General features: G+C 38.0%; 3 protein-coding genes across 3 annotated transcripts; all 3 read right to left on the bottom strand.

Annotated features, from left to right (window-relative positions):
• Nucleotides 1–4,908: 4,908 nt before the first annotated feature.
• Nucleotides 4,909–8,153, bottom strand: LOC124410162 (glucose dehydrogenase [FAD, quinone]-like). The gene is made up of 3 exons (XM_046888326.1): nt 6,928–8,153; nt 5,417–5,696; nt 4,909–5,331 (listed from the first exon to the last, which is right to left on the bottom strand). The coding sequence occupies exons 1-3, from the start codon at nt 8,151–8,153 to the stop codon at nt 4,909–4,911; spliced, it is 1,929 nt and encodes a 642-aa protein (XP_046744282.1).
• Nucleotides 8,154–21,150: 12,997 nt separating this feature from the next.
• Nucleotides 21,151–23,716, bottom strand: LOC124410161. Its single transcript, XM_046888325.1, has 3 exons — nt 23,127–23,716; nt 21,972–22,952; nt 21,151–21,883 (listed from the first exon to the last, which is right to left on the bottom strand). Exons 2-3 carry the CDS (start codon nt 22,936–22,938, stop codon nt 21,336–21,338), a joined length of 1,515 nt encoding a protein of 504 aa, XP_046744281.1. The 5' UTR covers nt 22,939–22,952; nt 23,127–23,716; the 3' UTR covers nt 21,151–21,335.
• On the bottom strand, nt 23,640–25,277 carry LOC124410160 (zinc finger MYM-type protein 1-like). Its single transcript, XM_046888323.1, has one exon. It carries the CDS (start codon nt 25,275–25,277, stop codon nt 23,640–23,642), a length of 1,638 nt encoding a protein of 545 aa, XP_046744279.1.
• Between the last annotated feature and the right edge of the window lie 1,074 nt (nt 25,278–26,351).

The following is a 26,351-nucleotide window of genomic DNA, read 5'->3' as shown; positions in this document are numbered from 1 at the left end:
TTTGAAAAACTACTTTGGCTTGAAGCTGGAACTAGTAGTCGGACATGCTAACATTGATTCGGATCGGACAAAGGAATCAAATAATCAGAATTTTGACGAAAATAATCCTCTTATCCCAAAACCATAATAAATGGTGAGTTTTTCAATTAAGTAGCTCGTTAGAATTCCTCTTCCCCCTACAGTCCTTTGTTATTCTCTTTGCAATCTCTAGACCTGGTACATATTCTTTTTTGTACGTGTACGTGTTTGACACAATCTTTCTAATAGGCTATTGTTTGTAATGTTATTGTAGTGATTTTCAGAAAAACTCGTTATTTTGCCACTCTAGAATGACCTAAAATTTAGTAAATTGTAATGCAGCATTAACTAACTCAGATTTTGTAAATTAAGTTTTTCCAATTATTCTGGAGATGCAGGATGTTCGCTTTTGATTCAACGTTTTTCATTTTATTACCTCGTTTTTACAAAACTGGGATGCACAAGATGGAAAATATTGCTCACTGTTATAACATTTGAATGTTTATATGTGAATTTAAATTTGAATTTAGTATGTGTGTGTGTGTGATATACTTTCTTCGTCGCAAAACAGCTGTGACACATCCTTTCCTTTATTTATCCCATTTCTGGTATAATTTAGTACCATGATCATCTTCATTAAGTAAAATCATGGAAAAAATAACAAAAAGTCGAGATAGCCACCTCTAAAACTCGAGTGACTGGGCCCATTTTTTTTGGTGAAATTCTCTTTTATTGATGTCTAACAATAGCATAAGAATCCAGAAGGAAAAAAAAATGTTTTTTTTTTAATCAGTCTAATGTACATACATACATAATGAGCAATATGTTTTCTAGAGCGCACTTTATTGATAGGATCAGATACGTAGAAAAGAAATTCTACCGTACAGAGATCCATATACTGGGCAGAAAGTAAGAGCCAGTGAGATTTATTCTGTTAAGAATAGGTTAATGAATACAGTAATTCCGTTTTTTGAATACATACCTAGCTCGGAAAAGTGATAAGAACGTTTGGTCTTGAATTTCGGCATTTTTTAACGTTTCGAGTCGAGTTGACGAATAGACATGAGTGATAGGTCCGGAGTCGGCGTCACGTATGCACAGAAAACTTGATTGTATGACTGAGTCTGACTCATAGTCTGACAGGGTGCCTGTGTGGTGAAGTTTATTCTTATTCGGGGAACTCCCGTTAACTCGCATGCACTCGTTTCCTCAAGTTGATCCATAGTACCCGTCAGAGAATGCGTTCCGAAATTAGCTGGCAGCCCTAAGAACTCCCTAGGACAAGGCAGAGCTACTCATGAACTCGGCGGCACAAGAGTGATAAAAGATTGTTGACAGCAGTGGGAGGTAATATTGGAACGCACCCAGAGTATGCCTACGTTGTGCGATTCCGGACGCTCATAGGCAACTGAAGATATATGTAAGCGACATACCCACGTGCAACCAAACAGCGTTCTTACCGACCGAACAGCAAAATGACAAATTCAACTGTCGTTCCGTGACGGAGACACAGAACAGATTTGCTAACAGGCATTCGACGTGTAAAGCTGTTTTATCCGTACAGCAAATAACTGGATACAACATGCTTTCATTGGTCAATACACCAAAACCTCCATTTGCTAATGTTCCATGGGTTCCATGCTTGGTGATTTTAGTGAATTGACCAATTAAAGCATGCTGCGTCCAGCTGTTTGCTGCACGAGACGAAACAGCTGGCGCTGCTAAAAATTCCCTAGGACAGAAGCAGAGCTACTCACAAACTCGGGAGCGCAAAAGAGATAAAAGCCGGGATCCAATATCGGAACGCACTCCTCATGCGTAGTGTATTCTTCAGTCAACGACTGCACTAATCGCTTGTGAACGCTCGCATGGTAATCGTATGTGATTTCCACACTCCCGCATTATCACTGCACCATTGACTGAATATATCTTCAGGCAATCAACAACTGCACTAAGTCAATTGTCAAAGATACTTAACATCATAGGGGTGTTGCGTCCTTGCCGGTAATCATGGCGCTGTTCTTTGTGCTCCCTACCTCTACAAGCGTCCAGTTACCATAAGAAAGCCTTAAGCGCTCTTACCATAGTTCGTGTATTACTCTGATATCGATAGTTGTCATACGTAAGATTAACCGTTATTTTATCAGTCAAGCTGATACGTATATGGTACATATATTTTCATATTTGACCATTATATCTTTCAACATTAGCTTTCATATAAAACTAGAATTTGCGATCTCAGCTGCAATATCTCACGCAATAAACACTTGCAATAGATTTCAAATTCAGCACTCCATTAAGATAATCGAGGAGACTTAACACAGGAAACGTGAGAAGAGAAATCACCGATAGCTCACAGCAGATAAGCCCTTATTCTCAGAACCAGGGGTAACGCCTTTGTATTAACGACGATACGACCAATCAGTACTTCACCGCTTGCTTTCTTAAACCAACTATCTCGCGCTAATTCCCCGCCGATATCTCATCCACTAATCAGAAACCGTCTTTAAGTTTCCGTTTCTATGTTTTCGTAGAAACCGAAGGACCGTCTTTATTTGTCTAATATTGCTAAAAGACTAGAGACTGTTCGGACCCACTGGCGCCTTGAGGGACTCAAGGGCATCAGGTTTCGGTGCCTGGGTCGCAAAAGTAGCATGAGACTTGAGAATGAGCTGATAACCATTTATCGTCTGCAGAGCTCTCTGTTTACGTTTCTATTTCCTCTCCGGCACTTTCCACGTCGATTTGTTTCTGAACCCATGATCTTAAGGAAACATAATTCTAAGTACTAGTGATTCAATAAGCCAATAACACCAGTTTATATATGACTATTATAAACGCTATAATTGAGAACTTGAGGAAATTGTGTCAATAAATGTGTATTTAACCCAAGTATCGTCATCAATAACTATTTCAATCACTCATATCGATGGTTGGCACGAGCCAGATTTTACAAATTCTTAGAATTTTGCGTAAGCTGACCGAGAAGACCCGAGGATCTGATCAGCAGATTTCCATGATTCATAATCAACTAGGTACGTAAGTCAAGAGTATAATCTAAATCACGCAACGAATTAGAATCATCTTGCAATGTTCCTCTCAGGACGTAAGAGGGGGATACGAGCTTACACTGTAAAGGGTGCAGAAACTTCTGTGTTTCTTGATGACCTCATTGACAATTTTGCTTATATGAAGTTTAGTCATTAGTCATTACAGCAGAACGTCTATTATCCGAACGTCGATCAACCGAACGACCGCTTAAACCGAACTAGCTGCGAACCCTACGTCCCGTTGATTGTACCTATTATTCATATGTATATTTTATTACAAGGCTGTCTACTTTTTAACATAAAAGTGTATAGTTTGATTATCCGAATAAACCGGTTTTCCGAACACGTGTGTCCCCCAATTAGTTTCGATAATCGACGTTCTACTGTAAATTGAATTTGATACCTAATTAATTAATTGAATTCTTTTTTGTATAACAAATGTTCTTCAAATACCGGATTGAAACTTAGCTTGGCTTATTGATTTTACTAATTCTTACTTCAAAGAAGAAATAAATACAGGAAAAAACGGCCTTATCTACCGATCGAACCGGTATTCGAAGAATTGTCGCTATTCACAAAGGATTCAATTAATCGGGTATTAAACTCTATACCATGATTGCAAAAAGTCAACTTGGCAGTGAAAGTTCGAGAGCTGGCTAGTGAGAGTTATTTTTCTGCTGCTGGGAAGGATTTTATAGGGTTCAACGGTGTACCGAGTAGAAGATAGTGAATAAATTAAGGAATAAATTAATTATTCCGGTTACGGAATGGTGAAATTTACGCTGTGCAACATCGATATCGCGATTCTTACGTTACATCTTTCCCTACGGTATCCGGTCTATAGATATTTTTGTAAACTAAATTTTCCGGACTAAATTTTCCAGTCTAAATCCCCCTGGACAAAATTTCCCCTCAGCTAAAATCTCTTCGAATGAAATCGCTTCTTTGTAAAATTTACCCGGATGATTCTCCCTGGCTAAAATCTCCTGGATAATAAATAATGAATAAATAAAAATAAATGAATTAGAATAAGTATATACACCTAGTGAACGGAAAAACTTGGGAAACTTGAAATAATTTAATTAATTAAAATGTGAATGTCCATTAAAATTCTATCGTGTCAGGAATCACGTCTGGGGTAATTTCTGAGTTGGCCAATTTCTTCCGGGTAAGATTCATTCGTGTGGATATTGTTCGGGAAATTCAGTCCGGGGAGAATCAATCCAGAGAGATTAAGTCCAAGATTTCATATCTTCTAGTCTACGTGCAAAAAACATGCGAGATGCGGAATCAAACACATAAATTTCATTGATACTCCAATCCCTAAAGTGAACCGTTATATTTTCTCACCTTCAAGCTCCCCTTTTCATGCAGGCTACGTAGCATAGCAATTTGCTTAGTTTTGCTTCTTCTTTGGCTTTGTTTAGTCGATTCGTGATTCTGACAAGTGACATAAACATATTTTATGTACAACACTAGCATGGCTTACGCGTATTTTCTCGGCATCGTTCACTGACAAGTAAAGTAAGTCTTTTCAAGTGCACTGTCACGCACTCCGATGCTCGTTTTTGTGCCGGAGCTAGAACGATCACTTCAGGTATGGAACGCAACCAAAAAAAGATGCGTAACCATACTATATTACATTAAGAAAATTTGTAACTCATACCTATTGATTAGAATTTCTGATTCTTTGCAAATGTCCAATGCTATACAGTTAAATTATAGTAACACCCTGTATACCCCTAGCAATTTCTTTCCTCATTGACGTGAATGTAGAAAATTTCGGTAATCACTTTCGCAAATCGTGGCTGTCCATAATTGTACCCCGTACCCTGTACCTTTAACGCCTCCAAATGCTTGAAGCTTTTGAAGAACTCTTTGAATCATCAACGTAAATAGCTTGATTCCAATCTTCCTTGATAAGATCTGATGCCTTTTCGGCGATCATAATAGTTGGAGCGTTGGTATTACCGGATACTATGGTTGGCATAATTGAGGCGTCAACAACCCGAAGACCATTCACCCCGTGGACCCTCAGGTGTGAGTCTACTACAGCCATTTCGTCGTCAGCAGGTCCCATTTTACAAGTGGAAGTAGGATGATAGCCTGTCAATGTATAAAATGATGCATGGCAACGCCAATAGTCACGAGATGGAAAATTCAAGTGGGCACACTCTGGAATCACGTTGGAATTGGGACGTGCGTTGAATTTTTTCATAGTCGAGGTTTGGCTAAGGTTATAGGCGAAAGTGACTCCTTCTATCTGTAATAAGTCAAATATTTTCTATAATTTTCCTTAATCTGAGTAGTTCTAACATTATTAAATACAAAATAAGTTATCAACATACCAAAACGTCTAGATCATGCGGGTCACTGAAATAATTCGGAACTATGATTGGATGGTGCGTGATGCCAGCACTTCTCAGCTTGATATAGCCTCTACTCTTCGGGTGCAGTAATAACGGGAATACCCCATAGGCATTTTGATCTATTATTCCCGAATATATGTTATTGTAAAAGTCGTCTGTGAGGCCGAGGGCGGTTTTAACAAACACGCTCACAGTATTTAGGGCGTTTGAACCAAGAAAGACTTGGATGTCCGGAAAATCGAGAGTACTGTTAGCATAACTGAAAAAATATGATACTGTTACCATGAAATTCTTCTATACGTGAATTTTTAGATTATTATGCATCATCTTACACTGCACTTCCAATCCCGGAATACGTGTGAGACTGTTGACACGAAACAAATTCTCTTTCCACGCAATTATTAGAAATTGAATTGGAACTTATCAAAACCGAATTGAACTACGATGTTACGTGGTCATTACCACTTCACACTCCTCTGAGATGCATACCTTGACTTTACCGCTGCTATCTAAACGTCCCTTCATTACCTATAGACTAAACATCCCTTGTGTAGTATGACTATGTAGTGTCAATTCTACGAATGGATGGCTTTGTAAAGTGACCGGTTATATACAGGGTGGGCCAGTATGCAAGTATCGTCTGATTTTAGACAGGGAACACGTATTTCGAACATCTGACAGTGAGATCAAAGCCGTGTAAATTTTTTTGTTTTTCACGTATTTATTTTTTTACCTAAGCTTCCACACTTATATATTGTCCCTTTGCATCCTAGCTGCAATGTTTTTGATTATAAACCACGATACAAACCAAAATTATAAAATTATTATAAATCAATTTGTTCAATCGTCGAATAACATAGTTCAAAAGAACCTAGAAGGTTGACGTCATTGCCGGTTTAAAAAATTATTTCAAGTAAAGCCTTAGTACAGAAAGATATATCTGAAAGTAAGCCCTAATTCGGAAAGTTATTTGCAACGTTTTCGTCCGCACGATTCAGAAATGAAGCATTTTATGCACGCTCCACAGGCTTCGAGAATCGGATTTTACAAACATAAAAAAACCATTCAGATAACTTTCCGCATTGGGACTTTTTTTCATATAACTTTCCGCACTGTCAGTGATGTCGAGAATCATTAAATTCATCACGAAAATATATCCTGCACAGAATATTAAGCGCAATATTTTGGAATCAATTGCTTGAAAGGCAACGTTAACGGTAATATCAAAGCTGATTTGGTAGTTTTATACCTTTGCTGGCCATGTTTTCATTTAAATGCAATTGATATGGACACAAATCGATCAATATATGGTGCGCACACATACGACCTTCGGGTACGCAAAAACGGCGCATCCACCCCAATTACGCAGCTGCGAGAAGTAAGTAGTCAAAGCGATTTCCATTTCAGAATTATCATATCGGTCCGAGTAGATTTCGCTCGAGTAAGTCGGGAATTGATAAGTTTTTCTCATGTACGGTAACGATATTCACCTGGTATTGATGAAACCAATTACTTGGCATACGGGCATATCATACAATTGACCCTTTTCTTCCACCATAAATTCTTCTAATTGTGATAACATTGATTCACTAAGATGATACGGTGGTTCAATCAGAGAAGCGAGCCCACCGATCACCACATGGTCCTGGAGGTTTTGCCCGACTCCTGGGCTGTCGCGAATAACCTCAATGTCAAATTCTTCTAGGTGTTCTCGCGGACCGATTCCTGAGAGCATTAGCAGTTGAGGGGATTGAATAGCGCCCGCTGAGAGAATTACCTCTTTGTTTGCGCGAACGGTGAACCTCATGTTTTCTCGGACGAATTCAACACCGTAAGCTGTTTTCGTAGTTTCATCCATGAGAATCTTATCGACCAGAGAATTCGTACTAATGTGTAGATTTTTCCTATCAGCTGTAGATCGCAGATAGGCTTTCGCCGTGCTGCATCGAAGGCCATTTTCAGCGGTGACTTGTGTACGCATAAATCCAGTCTGCGTTTTTCCGTTCACATCTACCACACTGTAGCCCATTTCAGAAGTAGCATTCAGAAAATATCGTGTAATCGGATGTTCATACTTCAAGTGTTCAACTGATAAATGTCCAGTGGTTCCATGATATGGCGATTCACGGAGATCGGTTATTGAGATATTTTCAGATTTTTTGAAATATGGTAAAACATCCTCGTATCCCCATCCATGATTTCCAAAATCTCTCCATTGATCATAATCTCTTGGATTTCCTCGTATATACAGCATGTAATTGAGGACGCTGCTCCCTCCAAGTACTTTACCTCTGGGCCAATTGCATTGTTTGTTGACCGCACCTTGGCAGTAAGTCGATGAAGGTTCAGTTCTGAAAGCCCAATCAGAATTCGTGTTCTGAAGAAGTAAAGCTAGAGCAGGTACTTCGGATACAACTCCTTCAGCATCCCCAGCCTCCAGTAGCAACACGGTCCAGTTTGGATTTTCCGTTAATCTGTTAGCAAGTACAGCCCCCGCAGATCCTCCACCAACTATCACAAAGTCATAACTACCGAGTAGCTCTGCCATTGAATCGATACGAGTCCTGTTATCTTTGCCAACTATATCTGGTCGCAGAAGCATTATTAGAAACTGCAAAATAGTGATTAACCCGGTTATTGTCATCTTGGTCAAAGCTGCGCGGATCCCCGGCCACATGAAAGTCGCATAGTGAGGTACTAGTTGGGCTGGAGTCATTTTCTATCAGGTACAATCGCAATTACACTTCTGGGAGTCTGCGTTGGTTGTGAAAAGTTTTGACAATTCCACTATGAAAAACTAAGATTTAAGTATGACTTTTTTTAGACGTATTACATGATACTGCCACTGATGAAGTAACAACTTTCGACTCATACGCCAGCTCTTATATCTGCAAAAGTAGTGATTTGCGTGCGCACGCTAATCGAATGAGTAAACAGGTTTGCGAACGTTGTGGCGAAGACCACATTGCTACAGTTAATTTTTACACTCTTCACCTTCCACTTGAATTAATCTAATTCATTCTGACTAGTCTCAAATCTTAGGCATCATTTCCACGGAATTTTAGATTCAAATAATTTTCTGGGGCACATTTTATTCAGAAAATGAAAATGTAAACTGGCAAGCAAAAATACATAAGATGCAAAAACATACAAAAAAGTATCAAAACCACATCACATTAAAAATATAAGATCCACACTTCATTTAGAAGATACGAAATTCCCGATTAAATTATAACTGAAATTTTTTTATCATTTTCTACCTCATGAAAGACGTCTCTCAGAATTTTTGCAAATTTTTTTACCCAACCAAAAAAAAAATCATGGATTTAAAAAAAAAAAAAACTTTTTTTTTCTTTAAATTGCCATAACTTTTTTAAAAATTGACGTATCGGGACGTTTTTTTTTGGAAATTTTTGTATTTTAATGTACTTTTTAGAAAAAAATAGATTAGAATGATCAACATCCATCTTCGATGTTCATTTTTAGATTTTCGGTAAAAATCGCGAAAAACAAACCTCACAGCCCTGTATAGGACTATAGCAACACGATCCTACAAATACCGGCGTACCGAAAGGTAGGTCCTTCTTAGTTTTAATTTTTATTCAGTGCTGTTACGTGGGTGCATAATTGATTATTATCTTTAATAGTCATAAGCTTTCATTGCTCTTTACACGTCTACCCTCCCACGTAACACTGGGAACTTCAAACCATCATTTCGTAGCAGTGAGAGCTGCAAAGTGGCCTGCGGTGACCGGCCAGAGGAAGCGATACGAGTCGCTGCTTGGAATGTGACACGGCCTTCTTATCTTGAATATCCTTAAGTAGTTGTGTGTACGTGAACATACTTCCTTGTGTGAAACGTACTTGTTGATGGTCACAGCCAGATTTGTTATTTCAATCATCGACCAGCCAGGGTCGTTCTCTTGGAAACCTCTCACTTCGGAGAAAACTCTTTCGTTGACGTTTTCTTCTAACCATTTGTGACTGTCCGTCGACTGGAGCACGACATCATCTCTGGTAGTGAAAAATTTCGTTTCTGCCATAATTTCGTTACACTGAATTTGCAAGTCAAGCCACAGTTTGTTTTCAAAGTTGACGCACTTTCCAGCGTCTTATTCAGTTTTTTTACAATAAAGTGTCTTGCATCTTCCAAAAAACTGCTCAAATTTCTTTTGGGCAAAAAATTATAACAGCTCCGGTTCAAATTTAGCTCCTCAAAGCTATGATTTTGATCACTTCTCCGTTGTTTCTGCAATCCATCCCCCACTTTTTGAAACTGTTGAAAATTGGCTGTCAGCAATTTCAAAATTTCAATTGTAACAAAATGACATGAAATGGAACGAATCCACTTTTCAATTTGCATCAGTGACGATTTCTTCGTCAAAAGTTTAAGTGCCGTGTCCATGATATTGATCAATTTCAGACACTTCTAGAATTTCATTTTCCGTCCTTGAGAATTTTTTGATTTTTTTTTCTCTTTACTTCGCTTTCCTAAACGCGGTGCTTTAAAAAAAAAAATGTCTCGGAAGCCATAACTTTCGTGTTTTTCGTCGTACAGACTTCGCTCAGAGGTCAATTTCTTCGTTTTGAAATTTCCTACATATGCATCTTCACATATACCATTGTGTCATCCGCAAATATTTTAATGGTATTCTCTTCTGGAAATATTTGCAACCAAAGAAAACAGAAAAATAGAAAACAATTTTTATGTATCACAATTGTTTGTAAACATAGGGAGTAAGGTAGAGAGACTCCAACAGGTTGGCAGTAGCAAATAGAATAGAAACATCCGGATTTGTGCGAGGGACAAGGGAGACTGCCGAAAACCTTATCCGGGCATATAGCCAGATCCGGTTCCAAATCAACGATCAGCAACTCAGTGCTTGAACCGCACGACCCGTCTTACATTTTTGCGAGTGTCGTTCAGAATCTTATTGACAGGACTGGGACCAGAACCCGAGTCCTCCTGTCCGTAGACTCGAGTGCCAGCACCTGAGCCACTACGGTCGTGAGAGAGAGAGAGCGAGAGAAAGAGAGAGAGAATAGAATAGAATAGAATAGACCGTTTATTATAATACTGGGGTGGAGGCCCGTGTGTACAAAAAGCGTGGTACAAACATAAAACTCGCAAAGACAGGGAGAGAGAGAGAGAGAGAGAGAGAGAATTATAAACACCATCGCTATCTATCAATAAGACTCAGAAAATCTGAACAGAATACCCATATTGTTTCATTTTTTTGATTTTGGACACACTAGACATTTTATTTCGAAAGTTTCTGTTGATACGACGTTTCGGCTAGGCCCAACTGACCGTCATCAGACTACATACTATCAAACAAAGTAAGAGAAAGAAAAATAGTTTAACCGAACATTTTTTCTCCAGTCTTCATGTCTCTAAATAATATTTTTAAATTTTAACGCGATGTAACAGCCCTACCCTTACTGACCGAGCGAACTCATTCGTTTTCTTTTTATATTAAATAAACAAACGAACGGAATGGGTTGAAATTTCAACGTTGCATAGCTCTTTTCTTAGAGCATATACAGTATGGAGGAAGCGTGGCGACGGAAAACCGGCGAAAGAGAGAGACATAGTAAAACGAGTATTTCTCTCTTTCTACAGCAAGAGCGTACCTATCGTAATTGAGTGCCCCAAGCACTGCGGCGATATTGTAATACGAAGAACATGTCCTACACATGCAAATGCACTAGGGGGTCAGGCGATCGAAACAAGTCGGTAAACTGTTGAGAAATATATGATTGAGTGACACAAAATTGTTGATACAAACCCTATCATAACCTAAAAAATGAGTAACGTGAAACTTACCGATGAAAACTAATAAAACCTTCTATAACATCTTGCTCAAGTTTTCACGTAGAAACATTTCCCTGTCATGATTTCATTCATCAAGTATTGAAGTCTGCTATAAGCAGTGTTTATAACCTTACAAGGTATATGTTCAACAAACCCAGGGCGCCGGGGCCCTGTGCAATGAGCGTGAGTGTTCAGGGCGCTGACGTCAGTCAACCAATCGCGAGCGTGCAAGACAGAGAAAGGTACTCGTCTTAATATTCCCTTCTCTGTGTCGTTTTCCACTTACACGAAAGGGTATACAAGGCTTCGTCCATACTGTATATCATGTATATGCTCTAAGGTCGAGTCGCGAGGAGCGTGGCTGTTAGCTGAGTCGCCATTTCGAGCAAGCGTAGCTCTGGCAAATCGCAGTTGTGACCGGCCTAAAGTCTCTAGCTGAGAGGGTATCGTTTCTACAAGTGCCAATACCTAACAGTTCGTTTTTACAAGTTGCGATTCTACAAGTTAGTTTCTCCTGAAGTGTTCGTTTCTACAAGTTCGTCCGAAAGGTTCGTTTCTACAAGTGGCGATTCTACAACCATGCGGTTCGTTTCTACGAGTTCGTTTCTGATACATTTAATTGTCGATTTCGTACGTTTTGGATTAATTTAATTTAATTTAATTTTAATCATTCGACCGCCACTTGTAGAAAAGAATTTGTAGAAACGAACCGCTCGGTCGTAGGAACGCAACTTGTAGAAACGAACTCGTAGAAACGGTCCCCCCCCCCCCCGCCCCTCGAGCTACCTCGTTAAAACAAAGCATTTCGGTTTATTCTGTGAATTGAAAAAGACACAATCATCCAAGTTTAAATCCATTCTGTTCTTTACTGACTCTCATATTTTCGTAAATAAACATTCAACGATTATTCCAAAATCAACATTGAAATCAAGTAATAATAATTAACTACATTATCGTTTCTGATTAATAATCGTTTTAAATCTAATAATTATTCAATGAACGATAATTTTTCGGTAACATCTATACTAATTCAAAATTAATAAATACTAAGTGGCTCATCATCAACGTTTCCTATTCATCAACCCTGTCGTTTCGAGGTGAGACTCTGCCGCAGGAATTCCATCCAACACCGATCAACCCAAACCGACGGCTCTAGATCTCCCCGATCTACGAATGTAAAGATAAGTCAATTTGAGCATTTTTCTTTAACAATTAGCGAATCATTTTTCCCACCGTTTTATTAAAACTCACCTTTTCAATATTGTAATCAGAATTGGCGGCAAGCTTCTCTAGCCCCGGTTGAGTAGAACATATTATTTTCTGAGCACTTTAAAGTAGCATCAAAAACCAGAATTGGTGACATTTCAACTTGGAATTGATGCCTAGCTGAAAACTAATATAAATAAGATAAGTTGCTTTTTGACTTATCTAATGTGGTCAACGCTATGAAGTGTAATCTAACTTTTATGTACTTTTGAACTATATAGCACGAATTAAGTATATAGCATGGTTTTCCATCAGTGAAGCTTGATCGTGGATGTGATCATTTAAATTTTTGAATAAATTCTGACCGATCAAGTCTTTTAAGACTTGATTCGTCAAATATGGTTCTGTAAATTTTGGCTTTATAAATAGGTCACTCGCGTGAATAACACGTCGAATTTCCATTTTACAAGTTTTACAAATTTTGCATACATCGTCTGATGGTTGTAAAAGACCTCCGCCATTTTTAATACTTATAAGATTAGTTCTACGGTCGATGTTTTCTGTTAGTGCGTCTACACAAATTGCACAATGTAATTTTTTTTCGAGTTGCATAACACACAACCCGCAATGTATTCTGTCACATTCGTCAAAAATTCCGTTATTTCTCTTGCATCAGAAACATCACACTTTTAATCTGCACATAATTTTTTTTATCAGTTTTTCGCTCAATAAGGTACAATTACGTTATCATCTTGTACATTTTTGTGTTCTGTACTTTTTTAAATCAACAATATTAAGAATACTTACAAACTAAATAGATTTCTGTAAAGTGATTATTTGATGTAGCATACTAGATCATTAAAAGTACGTAATAATCTTATCGGTGATGAAAGGAGCTTCACTTTGAATAATGTTATCTGTTAGCTGTTCTTGTAAATCTCTGTTGTTAATCTGAAATCGGAAATTACATAACATAAAGATACCACTGAAGCAGCTGGATTGCAGATTTAAGTACAATTAGAATTATAATACCTCGTCATTCGTAGGAATGGAGACTGCGTCTAGTAACAAGCAACCGTACTAGATGTTACTAAGCCGCTATGTTAGAAATGAATATGATTGGCTAGATTTGGTTATTTCCGAGCCTATAACATCACATCTTCATATTTTTAAATTTCAAAAAATAAATATTTTAAGTTAAAAAAAAAACCCTGAAAATACCCCTAAAAACATAACACCCCTAAAAAAATCCCATTCGGCTCTTTGAACCCCTAAAGTTGGCAACACTGCCAGCACTTTTTCAATTGTTTACTGGTACCTGGTGTGCACCCTTCGCTGATAAATTTTTTCGTTACTCGTTGCCACGCCTCAGCTTTTTGTTTTAAATCAATCGCACCCGTTTTTTGCAGTCGATTGCACTTTCTTCTGATATTAGCTGAGCTATTAACAGCCTTTCGCGCTCCGAGTAATGCACATTTTTCCCTTCATCCATAATTGCACTCGTCGTAACTCTATTTATTATCTGCTTGAACATTGAGGTTATACACTCTCATCAACCGACGCAACTTGACAATCGAGAGTCAAGCGGTTTGAGAGTTTTAAATATAGCCGAGTGGCGCTTTGATCAGCAGTTTTACCACCATAAGAAATCACATATCCCTAAATATGTCTTCCTTCTGGAAGGGAGTGTGACGTCCTAACGGTCAATTCCGAAGACTCCATGTACGCGGTGAGCAGCGGCGACGGTCCGGCACTTCATGGTCCGGCAAATGCTGCGGCAGGCGACTCCATGTACGCGGCAAAGCCTAGTGCTGCCTCACGCGTACGAATACCGAAGCTACGGATGCGTGTAAAACATAACCTACGATGCCCACAAACGTCATCGGGATCGTGTAAATAACATAACCTACGATGCCCACAAACGTCATCGGGATCGTGTAAATAAAACGACAAGTTTAAAATGATTAATAAATAAAAGTTAAATCGAAATAAATTATGTAATAAAAATGAATGACAACGAGAAATTGGCGTTATTATTGTGGTTGCGAAGGAGACGAAAACGAAAGGAACTGGAAAATCAAGAACGTCGGAGAACAGCTCGATGGTGGGTTCATCCGATAATAAAGCAACGACAGCTCCAAGGTGCCTACGAAAACCTTGTACTTGAACTTCGACGGGACGAAGAGCGTTTTTTCAATTTCCATCGTATGTCACCTCTTCAATTTGACCAATTACTGGAAATGGTAACACCTATCATTGTGAAAGTACATTTTATAAGGGAACCGCTCCATCCAGGACTGAGATTGTCATTGACATTGCGATATCTTGCATCTGGAGATAGCATGGTGAGCCTGCATTATCTTTACCGCATAGGTAAATCTACTGTGCCAAAAATAATTCTGGAAACAACGGAAGCACTCTGGCTGACACTACAACCTCAAGTACTTCCTTTACCAACTGTAGAAACATGGGCTAAAATCGCAGAAGACTTTGACAATAAATGGAATTTCCCCAATTGTGTTGGTGCAATTGACGGAAAACACGTTGTGGCACAATGTTTCAAAAATACCGGATCAGCTTTCTATAATTATAAAGGTTCATACAGCACAGTTTTGATGGGAGTCTGTGACGCTGAGCTTCGATTTACGTATGTCAGTATCGGCTCTGCTGGTAGAGCAAGCGATGGAGGCATTTTTAAAAGTCTAGATTTTGGAAAAAGCCTTGAAAAAGGAACGTTACCATTGCCACAGCCTGAAGCCTTACCAGGTACAAATACTTGCGTTCCTGCAGTATTTGTTGGTGACGCAGCATTCCCATTGTTGAAAAATTTGATGCGCCCATATCCTGGTGTTAACTTGAGTCCTGAAAAAATTATTTACAATTATCGCTTAAGTCGAGCAAGGCGTGTAATCGAAAATACGTTCGGAGTAATGTCAGCCAGGTGGAGGATATTTCGGCGACCAATTATTGCGTCACTCGAAACTGTAGATAGTATAGTAAAGTGTTGTGTGGTGCTGCATAACTGGCTTCGAGAAGCGGATCTTCAAGTTTTGCCTGGTCAGAGAAGATATGTTCCAGTAGGATTTATAGATATGGAGGATCGCAATGGAAATGTAGAAGCTGGTCAATGGCGAAGCGAAGTACCACCTGGTGCACTCCGAACATTGGCACCGAACGCATCTAGAAATTGTGTAAGCGATGCCAAAACAATTCGAAATATTTACACGAACTATTTTATGACGGAGGGTCAAGTACATTGGCAGTGGAATAAGCTACCAAATTTTCAGCGAGAAGCGTATACGCAACAGACAGCAGGTAAATCAGTTGAGACACGTAATTATAATAAAAAGCATTCGATTATTTTTTATTTTCTTCTTCGGTCATAACTTGCGAAAGAACTTGTAGTACAAGTGTTCTTAAACTAATTTTTCCAGCTGCACTAAACTTCTGTGCATCCTGCGATATCGATAAATAAAAAAGATCTTCCGAATTCTTGTAGTCTGCTCGCGAACTCTGGTTACTCACAAGGCTCAATATTGCCTGATCGACCTGATCATTTGTGGTTTCAGTGGATGTTCTTTTTGCTGAAAATAATTAAAGATGATATAATGTTAATAGTGTTGGTCAAACTGTCACCATTTCATCATGTATAATTTATTATTTCAAGGCATCATGTAATTTGCTTGAATAATGAACTTTATCTTTCCCATTTTTGGGTATTTAAAGTATATACCAAATGTTATATAACAATACTCGACTTTAAAGTTCAGTTGTTTCATAAAGCACTTCAGGGGGGGGGGGGGGGGGGGGGGTTAATTCGCTATAAAAAAAGCATATTTCCGATAATTTTTTTTGACGGACACACTTTATATATATTCATTTATATAATTAGTATAAAATAAAAAGACATTTGAAGAATGTTCTGTGAAATTTTCATTAATTATTGTGCAGAAATGAGCCAATGACAGCAAATCGAAAAAAATTAAATTGTGTGGTTACATTTTTTTACCCTAGAACCTCGATCCGAAAACCACACAAATTAATTTTTTTATACCGGAACCTCTGGCCACTCTGGCGATTTTTTTGTGATATCGTGAGACATACTGAAAGACCCTGTAATTTTTTCAGCAAAAAAAGTGGCCTTTTTTGAGTAAAAAAATAATTTCCAATTTTTTTGGTAAAACTCAGCGTTACCGGAACGTGAAAATTATTTCAAGTCGTCTGCTCGGAAGCTTACACGAAAATACAACTTTTATTAGCGCATGTAGGTCCCGTTGATTTTGTCGTGTTTTATGTTCTATGATTTGTCTGGATTTTGTTCTTATGGCTGATGAAGTTTCTGATCGGTTGTGTTTACTTGCCGCTTACGTGCACATTGAGGGCGTTAAGGTTAAGGAATAACATTGCCAAGTTCTCGGATACTTGACTCCGTTTTCTGATATTTTTGTGTAATGTGACACATGAAGCTTTTATTGTTGTGATCTCTTGGAAAAGGTCCAGTCGGTTGACATGGTCCGTGGGAAATGATAAACCATTTATTATTTGTGGTTAAGGGATCTTGGAAGTTTGCTCGGTCAGTAAGAAATGCTGTACTTGCATAGGGTACTAATGTATCGTCGGTTATAGCTGAATTTAAGCTATCTTCACTTTCGAAGTTTGACTCTGCGATGGTCATCTCAACAGCTGAATCTGCACTCTTATTTGACGAATCTGCCGAACTCTTCATTTTCTGTGATTCATTCTCTTGAATTGTAATCCCTCCTACACCTTGTGAATCCCGTTCGTCCTGTGATTCAGCTTCTGTATCATCTAACTGAATAATATTTTCTACCAATTCCGTGGAATCGGCATTATCACTTTTCGATACAGAGGTATCCTTGAAGAAACTTTCAATTTTCAGATGTTTTTTTATGCTGTCACTTAGAAGTTCCTTCTTCTTTCTTTTAGCAGCTCCGCTCTGATATTTAGGCATTTTTCTAGCGCAAAATACAAATTTACATTTAACGCAACGTGTTCGACGTAATAAACGTAATTCTATATAAATAATGAATACAAAGTATAGTCTATCTTCAAAGGTCCAGTATATTGAATAAAACAGTAGGTTTATAGTATCACGTACCTGAATATCTAAGTAATTAGGTGTTCTCACTCAAACTGCAAATTTTTAATTTATATTACACTTGACCTATTTAGCTCTGTGAATAGTCCGGATCACCATACGAGAACAAACTGACCGAAAAGTATCGTAGTTACTGGGTAAACGCAGGTCCGCGGTCTCGGACAAGTTAATACAAGAAAATGAACAAACAGAGTCCTACAGAGACAAACGTATCGAGTGTCTGACTGTTCGATCGTTGTTGCATAAAGAAACAATGTAACATGTCGACGCCTCTTACAAAAATTAGCATGTTTCAGATTTATTACGAAAACTAGCACGTTTCAGTTATTGCCGCGAAAACTAGCACGTTTCGGTCATCCTCGCGAAAACTATTATGTTTTAATTAGTGCAATATGGATTTTCCAAGATTTTCACGGTGTACGCTGTGACGTCCCGATGCCGTCGGCCGTTGAAACAAACTAAATAGTGTGTTTGCAGAAGGCACAATACCTGAGCATCAACAACAAGCGATTGGAGCCTTGATTTTTGGTAGAGGACCCGGGTTCCCGCTACGAACAAGTACTAAAAAGGGAAATGGACCGACAAGTGACGCGAGTGATTTAATGTTTAATTAATCTAAGACTTACCTTTGATCGAAGAGAACTGCCTTAGATCCTGATGCTTCCCTGGAGCCTGATCGAATGAGGATTCCTTTTTGGGGATTTAAGGGTAAACACAGTCCACAAAACTAATGTTATTTAAAGAGTTCCAAAAGTAAAACGATATATTGTTACAATCTTTTAGAAAAATGATATACTGATTATATTAAAGTATAATGATTAAATTTAATATGATTAACACTTATGAGTCAAGTTTATGCTTTGATGTTTCGAGGGTTTTGAAGAAACCGCTCTGCAATGGAATATTAAGATTTTGAATATTAGTTTACACGCACAATTATGGTTACTGTGGTATTGAATAATTTTTTATATCACAACCTGTTCGGATTCTCCGTTGGGTCCATCTGCGTGTTTCCATCACTCCCAACCGTGGCGGCGCTAGCTGCGGCCGGTGTCTGTCGCGCGCTGGTGGGGGTGTTCCGATTGCCGGCAGACGGGACGCAAATACGTCAGTCGTCGCTCAGTATTCGGCAAGTGCTGTGGTCTTTACCTTTGCGCGAACTTCTCTTTTCTGTTCTCTATATTATATAACCTGCTATTTTCATTTTCATTTAAGTACGAGATTTTCTTTTCCAATTTCTAACTGTGAGTAAACCCCTCAAATTATAATATCTACATTATCCTTATGCCAATTATTACTTTATTTCGAGAGACCAGATCTCTCTGTGTGAATTGAGAGTCCAGTACTCTTATTCTAGAGTCCAGCACTCTTATTCTAGAGTCCAGTACTCTTATTCGAGAGACCAGCTCTCTCTGTGCTATTTGAGAGCCCAGTGCTCGTAGTCGAGAGACCAGTTCTCTCTGTGTGAGCTTGAAGCCCAGTGCTCTACCTTGAGAGATTAATTCTCTCTGTGTTGAGTTGAGAGCCCAGTGCTCTCTTTCTCGATACTAGAGCGCTTTGTAAAGTTGAGCCCCCTTTGCCTACATATTGTTACGATTATCATGCATGTCAATCTATAAGTCAGATTCCTTGAAACTGTCCTAATTTTTAAATGAGATTTTGACATTTTGTACTCGATAGAAGTTGTGATGTAACCATCAACCATACAGTGTATTTCCATCTCACATCAAAGATTGACAGTATCGCTCTTGCCAAATGTATGTCATGATTTTCCAAATAGTTTTGGTCGTCTACATGTTGCAGCAAATTTTCAAATATTACGTCAAAATCTATAAATTTAAAAAGTGCACGGCTGACAAGATATGGCTCAGTGAATTTGTTTTTCATGAACCTACCACCACTTTCTTTTAGGGTACACCTTACAATTATTTCCGCTTCCTTACAAATCCGAATAACGTCTTTCGATGAAAACTGCAGGCCACCGCGGGTTTTGATTTTAATTAGGGTTGATTCTACCTGGTTTTCATCTCCAAACAAAGCATCGATAGGTACATTGACAATCATATTTATCGTGGTCTTCGGCTCCGCTGATAACGCAAGCTTGGGGTTGGAACTGGGTGTTACCGTCGAGCACAGGAACTGCCTCGAGGGCATCTTTAATTGAAATGTAATGGTAAGGTGGAGCGGGTGAGGTGGTTCTCTCTACACTCGTAGTCGTGTTTTCCTTCACCATTTTCGATTCCTGAGGGGTTTTAGTATGTGTTTGGGATTGGTTTTCTGAATCAGGCCATTGAACAAGTATTTGAATCGATTTTTCTGTTTCTCTCGAGTTTTCCGAAGAAGTTTTGTTCTTTGGGTTAGAATTTTCACTGGAGTCTCGCGAATGATCGGAAATAAGATGCGATTCTCGTGGTGCGGTTCTTTCCTCTAAATTCTCTAATTGACCCTCGAATAATTGAATACCCTGCGTACTGACGTGTGATCTGAGTCGTCGGTCCGAAGGCGGAGGATGCACTACAGTTGGATGTTTTTTCGTGACGGGTGGATCTTTCTTTCCTATTTATTTATGAGCCCGCGTTGACGGTTTTTACCTGTTATGGGATCTTCGAGGATTTTTAAAAAGTCCGCGGTAGTTACAGTATGTACCGGTGCGTCGATATAAAGTTCCCTCAAGAATTCCGGAGTATATGTTTGCAAAGTATACTCGTGCCAAAGTTTCCTCATTCGCTTATACTTTCCTCCCGCTCTCTTTTTTCCCATGTGTAATTACGTGGTCAAGCTCGATATCTCAAGAATTTAAAAACGCGAGGAGGGAGCCGGAGGTTAAGATGGAAGATAAATCGATATGGGTATTAATTCCCATAGCGGTCTCTCCTCGGGAAGAGGAGTCACGTGGTCGGGAATCGCGATCTCTCGTAGGATTTCCCTTACCGGAGGTTAATTCTTTAGTCGACGTTTTCGCGGATCCTGACGAGGTGGGGTCCAAATAAGTGGTACTTTATAAGAGAAGTGCACGGAAATTTCTTGGAGCGCTTTTCTTATTTCTGCGTCCTCTGAACTAATCGTCGATGGTCGAGTGGGCTCAAAGGAAGGTCACGTTACTGTACCCCCACAACCTGGGTCAAAAAAATTATATTTGGTAGTTCATACCAAAGTATAAACCCTCACAAAAAATTAGCGGCCCACTCGCATATTTAAGGGGTGAAATTAATTCTCAAAAATCGGTGGTTTTTTCGTTTTTCGCTGATATCTTTGAAACAAAAATAGATACGACAAAAGTTTAAATAGCAAAGTTGTTCACTTTTCAGTGCTCTGCAATAATATGTAGTCGAAAATTGGAAAAATTTTTTTATTTTTTTTATTTAAAAAAAAACGTGTTTATTAATACATTTTTCGTCATTTGATCACTGAAAAAGTTCTTATTTTGCCTGAAAATTAAACAAGGTTGACAAATCCGTCAAACGGAATATGTTTATATTCATATATAGGTTTAGTAAATCCAGATATGCTGTTCCACCCTTATCGTAAAATACTCATAAATCTTTTACATCTAGTTTAGTTTTATGCATCCATTTTAGTACAAGCGAATAAGTATCACATGATTTTCTTTCATTTTATATAAAACTTTATTTAATATGCATGTCGGTTTTTTATTTTCTAGAATCCTTTAATTCATATATTATATAGCTATTAAAATGTCTAGTACTCATGACAGGAAAAAAAGCAGGCAATGCACTTATCAGTTTCTTCATTTCGTATTATGGAATGTATTCATTGCAATAATGATACTCCTCAAAGAAGTGTTTGAGACACAAAGGTTTTTTGCACCACGAACATGTTATAACAGCTAAATCACCACAAATGTGACATCGTGGTTCCGAATTATCTCCAAAACCAAACGTCACCGGATTGATGAACTCAGGGGGTGTTTTTTCTATGTACCCACTTTTGTACCATGCATATTTAAGCATATTAATATAACGTGGGGAAGACAGTTGATTGTGAACAAGTGACTGCAGTTTGATTATGTTATTCCTCAAATGCAGATTTATATCGCTACCGGAAAGAATTACTATATCTGAAAAATGCCGAACAAAATTTTTCCATATTCGAAAACCAAACACATCTAATGGTTGTATTTGTCCTGTTGTTCCTTTTGGAATAATTTTTAGTACAATTTTTTTGTTAGGAGGAGTTACTGCATCAACTACTTCTGAACAGTGTCCACTCCAGGAGTCGATTAAAAGCGCACTGTTGTCGCCAACATTCGGAAAATAGATTTCGGTCAGCCACTGTTTGAAATGATCTGTCGAAAAAACGAAAGAAATATTTCATTTGATTTGGTTTGCAATATTTAATATGCCACAAGAATGTATAATTTGAATAGTTCTTACCTGATGTTAACTTTCCAGATTTCGATGCCGAAACAAAAACGTTCGTGGGTTTGAATAACGTTTTTTCTACGCGTGGGCCAAAGTCACCACCGATTTCTTTTAATACAAGATATAACGGTGAAAGTAATTTTCCATCGGCGGATATCGTTGGTTGAATCGTATAAGAATGAGTTGTTGAAGATATTGATTGAACAACGCATTCAATTTCTTTTGATCCTTGGTTTGCAAGAGTGCGACCAGAATGCATTTCAAATTGAAATCCACTTTGATCCGAATTGTAAACATTTTCCAGACCAAGGTCGTTGATAACAGATTTAACGTTATTTGTAAACTCTTCAGCCGTTTTTTTAAGATTTTTTGAATCTTCTAAAGTTTTCCGGGTAATAAATTTTGTAATTTTCCGAGACGTAATGCGATGTGCTCTTTTGAACTTATTCACCCATTCTTTTGACGCTTTGAATCGTGCATCGGAATTCATGAAATTTTTATGTGCGGTTAAAGCCCATCGTCGCAAATCAATATCGTGTACGATCTTGCCACATTCAGTTGCTTCAATGAAGCGATTTAAAGTATATTGAGATATCTCATTTAATTTTTCTTTATAAGTCCCACCTTTATTGATTTGATGAGCCCAACACTTCAATTGTGTTTTAGAAATCACTTTTTTAAAACGGTGTGCAACTGTACGAATATTTAAATTTTTTGTTTTTCCACTTCTCCAAAACTCCACAGCTTTCTTCTTGTAATCGAATGAAATCTCATCTTCATTTTTTGTACATTGAGAGTCATCTGCTGCTTCATCAGATGAAATTGAATCCCATTCCAATTCACTGTCTTCTACACTTTCAGGCTCATGGTGTTTGAATTGTTCTTGAAAATCCAAGGTTTCGTCTTCTTCAATTTCGATTCTCGCGTATGTGTTTATGCTTTCAATTAAAAACTCTTTAATTGTATCTGCTAGTTTCATTTCATTCTCATTCACTGGTGTTTCGGGCAAATTCATCATCATAAAATAAGTCGACAAAATATTTATGACATTCACTGGATTGATATACATTTTTGACAAAGTTCACAGTATTCAATACGTTCTTAATAATGTACTCCTATAACCAGAGAACTTTAATGAACGGAAACCGTCAATACTAACTTAAATGTGGCAAGAGTCAGTTTATATAGAGCCTCATTTTTTACTGATAAGACGGTATTGAACATCTCAGATAGGATATCATGAAAAAATAAAACGTATTTCAAACAGTCGACCTCACAGTTTGATTATGATAAGAACATGTAATCAGTTCAAATCTATAAAATTTTTTGCGTTTGAAAAAAATAACTCTCCGGTTCCATGACCTCTTGAGACGTAAAAAACAAATGTAGATTAATATAATTAAATGTGGAGTCGAAACAATTACGTTTATTACGAAAAGATAGAAAAAAATGTGTAATAAAACCCGTTTTTTATTAAAATAAAAAATAAAAAAAATTCTATATAATTTTCGACTGCGTATTATTGCAGAGCACTGAAAAATGAATAACTTTGCTATTTAAACTTTTGCCGTATCTATTTTTGTTTCGAAGATATCAGCGAAAAACGAAAAAACCACCGATTTTTGAGAATTAATTTCACCCCTTAAATATGCGAGTGGGCCGCTAATTTTTTGTGAGGGTTTATACTTTGGTGTGAACTACAAAATATAATTTTTTTGACCCAGGTTGTGGGGGTACAGTAACGTGACCTTCCTTGTCAGACATATTTTCAGATATTTCGAACAGAGCATCAAATATTTTTTCTATGTGATACCGTAACGGTTTAATTGCGTCAATTCTGCTGGACCATCGCGTAGCACTCAAAGGTTTTAATTTTAAATCTGGTATATGTTTGCAAATGATCGACCACCTTTTTGTAGACACTGAAAAGAAAACATAGATTTCTTGAACTATGTCAAAAAAATTGGTAGTTTCGTGAGTAATATTTGCTGCATCATTGACTACCAAATTCAGACTATGGGCTGAGCATGGAACGTAAAAGGCGCGACTATTGATTTCCAAAATTTTTTTATGCAACCCGTTGTGTTTTCCACGCATATTAGCCCCATTATCATATCCTTGCCCGCGCAAATGTTGAATGTCGAGGTTCAATTGTGAAAATAAATTCAAAACAAAATTTAATAAACCCTCGCCAGTTGAACTAGTAATTGGGCAAAAACCAATGAAGTTTTCGCATACCTCGACTTTTTTATTCGTATTGTTTAGACAAACATGTCTGAGTATTACAGTTATTTGTTCCGTATAGCTTGCATCCGGTGTGCAGTCTAATATGACGGAAAAATATTTTGACTTTCTAAGACTTTCTTTGTCCAAAATATAATTTTTTATCGCTGTGCCGAGTATTTCAATAATTTCATTTTGAATTTGATCTCCTAAATAGTGAGCCATACCCAACCGACTAGAATCAGATTTCAATTCAATTCTGCGAATGTGTTCCCGCATAGTTGAATCAAAAGATGCTATCATTTCTATTGCTTTTAAAAAATTTCCGTTATCATGCTCAAAAATTTTTTTCGATGATCCTCGAAAAGCCAGACATTGACGGGATAAAAACTTTACAACGGCAATCTCTAATACATCACACCAGTGCTTTCTTTCTGATTCTAATAGTCTCAGTTGCATCTGATTTACAGTAGTCTTAGTTTTCATCATATTATTTAATTGCACCCATGATTTCACATTTTCATTGTGGAAATCACTCGTTTCATGTCTTTTTAAATTTAATGATAAATGTTGCCAATTCGAAAAGCCGTTCAAATCGGACAGACTACTCGCAGTTTTACCAAATATCTTGCAACAAAAACAGTAAACGGAATCTTTGGAAATAGAGTAGATAAGCCAATCTCTATTAATCTCTTCACCATTAGGAAGATGTCTGTGATAGTAATATTCACTAAATTTTCGACCATTGTCATTAACGGGAAAACTGTGGTTACGCATCTGCACGGGACCACGTCTGACTAAAATATCAACTAAATCACTATTGATACTAGCTGGCCACGAACCAGGATCATTACTAAATGTCAAACTGATAGAAACCGCTGATGACGAAGTACCGCTTATAGATTCTTCAGGAATGTCTTCACTTATCTCACTTTCAGTGTCAGTTTCTAAAGGATTAGGGCTGCAGCATATTTTTTTTTCTTCCGATTCTTCCATAGATCCGGCAGCCGACGACGAAGCTGTGACAGTTTCAATAATTTCTTGACAATCCTTATTTTCAGGTTTGCTCAAAAATTTCATCATGGAACCTGCCATTTTCCCTTTCTCTATCTCTTTTTCGCTCTTGAGATTTCGGAATTGAGTCCCAGAAAGCTTTTTCCTTTCGGCGGCTCCTTAAATTTTCGAATGTATTAAAATATTTACAACTAGGTTAGGTCTGTGAATTTGGATGCGAGCGAAGTCGTAGGTGGGGCAGCTAGTTAGTAGATAGAAACCGTACTTACCATGTTCGCAATTTTCCCGACTTATAATAATCAGCGACAGTTATATATAGTACACCAATTCCATGTAAAAAAAATTGTGCAACAAGCGCGCTGTGCGTTACATTGTAAAAGTAAGTGAAAAATAAATACTTCAAGATGCCACGGCACAGCACGGGGATTCCCCTGTACGTAATTCTTTCGGCAATCGGCACTACCGGTGGCGGCGCTGTCAGCCGTCTCCTACAGATGGCACGGGAATCGCGCCACGTAAGGAAAGGCGTGTGTTAGAGAGAAATAGCGAGGTAATACGACATGTGTGAGAAAGGAGTAACTAGATGGTTTCATATTTGCGTTAGTAGATTTGAATACGATGACGTCACATCTGCCGATTCGGTCCCAGTGTTCTTGTTTTTTTTATAGTGTCTTATAAGAAATTTTACTTCAAAATCGTTAGTGTAAATTGTGCAAATAAGCTCAACGAGGGGATTCCTGTGTTTGCCGCCCCCTTGAAAGTGCCGCCCGTGTGCGGTGCACACCCTGCACGCCCGCTCCCGGCGGGCCTGGAACAGACTCAAAACTCAAGTTAGGAGCAAATATCTTCAACACAGATTCTCATACAAGTTCAAATGACTAACGCGCGAACCAATCAAGTAACAATGCAATACAACTGACCAATCACGGTCGTAATTAAGCACTTGTGTAATGCTAAGTGGTACGTATATTCTTCATTGCTAATTTCATATGTTTAATTATAACACACATATAGACCATACGCCTCTACAATCGAAATCCACAGAATTCGAGTTCATCAACCTCATTGACCGAACGTGAAGAACGTGAGAAAAGAAAGAATAAGCAGTTTACAAACATCATTCTCAGAACACAAAAATGCATTCTTGCAATCAAC

The sequence above is a fragment of the Diprion similis genome, chromosome 9 (genome assembly GCF_021155765.1).
Source record: "Diprion similis isolate iyDipSimi1 chromosome 9, iyDipSimi1.1, whole genome shotgun sequence".
NCBI lineage: Eukaryota > Metazoa > Arthropoda > Insecta > Hymenoptera > Diprionidae > Diprion > Diprion similis.
The sequence above is the reverse complement of the archived record's forward strand: the minus strand, read 5'-3'. Positions and strand labels throughout refer to the sequence as shown.

Bases quoted from the DNA above. Each gene is read 5' to 3' on its own strand.
- LOC124410160 (XM_046888323.1), bottom strand. From the start codon at position 25,277: ATGGCAGGTTCCATGATGAAATTTTTGAGCAAACCTGAAAATAAGGAT.
- LOC124410162 (XM_046888326.1), bottom strand. From the start codon at position 8,153: ATGACTCCAGCCCAACTAGTACCTCACTATGCGACTTTCATGTGGCCG. The intron at 5,697-6,927 runs GTGAATATCGTT...ATATTTTTTCAG, and splicing joins ATTGGTTTCATCAATACCAG to TTATGCTAACAGTACTCTCG. The intron at 5,332-5,416 runs GTATGTTGATAA...GACTTATTACAG, and splicing joins CGCATGATCTAGACGTTTTG to ATAGAAGGAGTCACTTTCGC.
- LOC124410161 (XM_046888325.1), bottom strand. From the start codon at position 22,938: ATGAAACTAGCAGATACAATTAAAGAGTTTTTAATTGAAAGCATAAAC. The intron at 21,884-21,971 runs GTAAGAACTATT...TTTTTTCGACAG, and splicing joins ATCTGGAAAGTTAACATCAG to ATCATTTCAAACAGTGGCTG.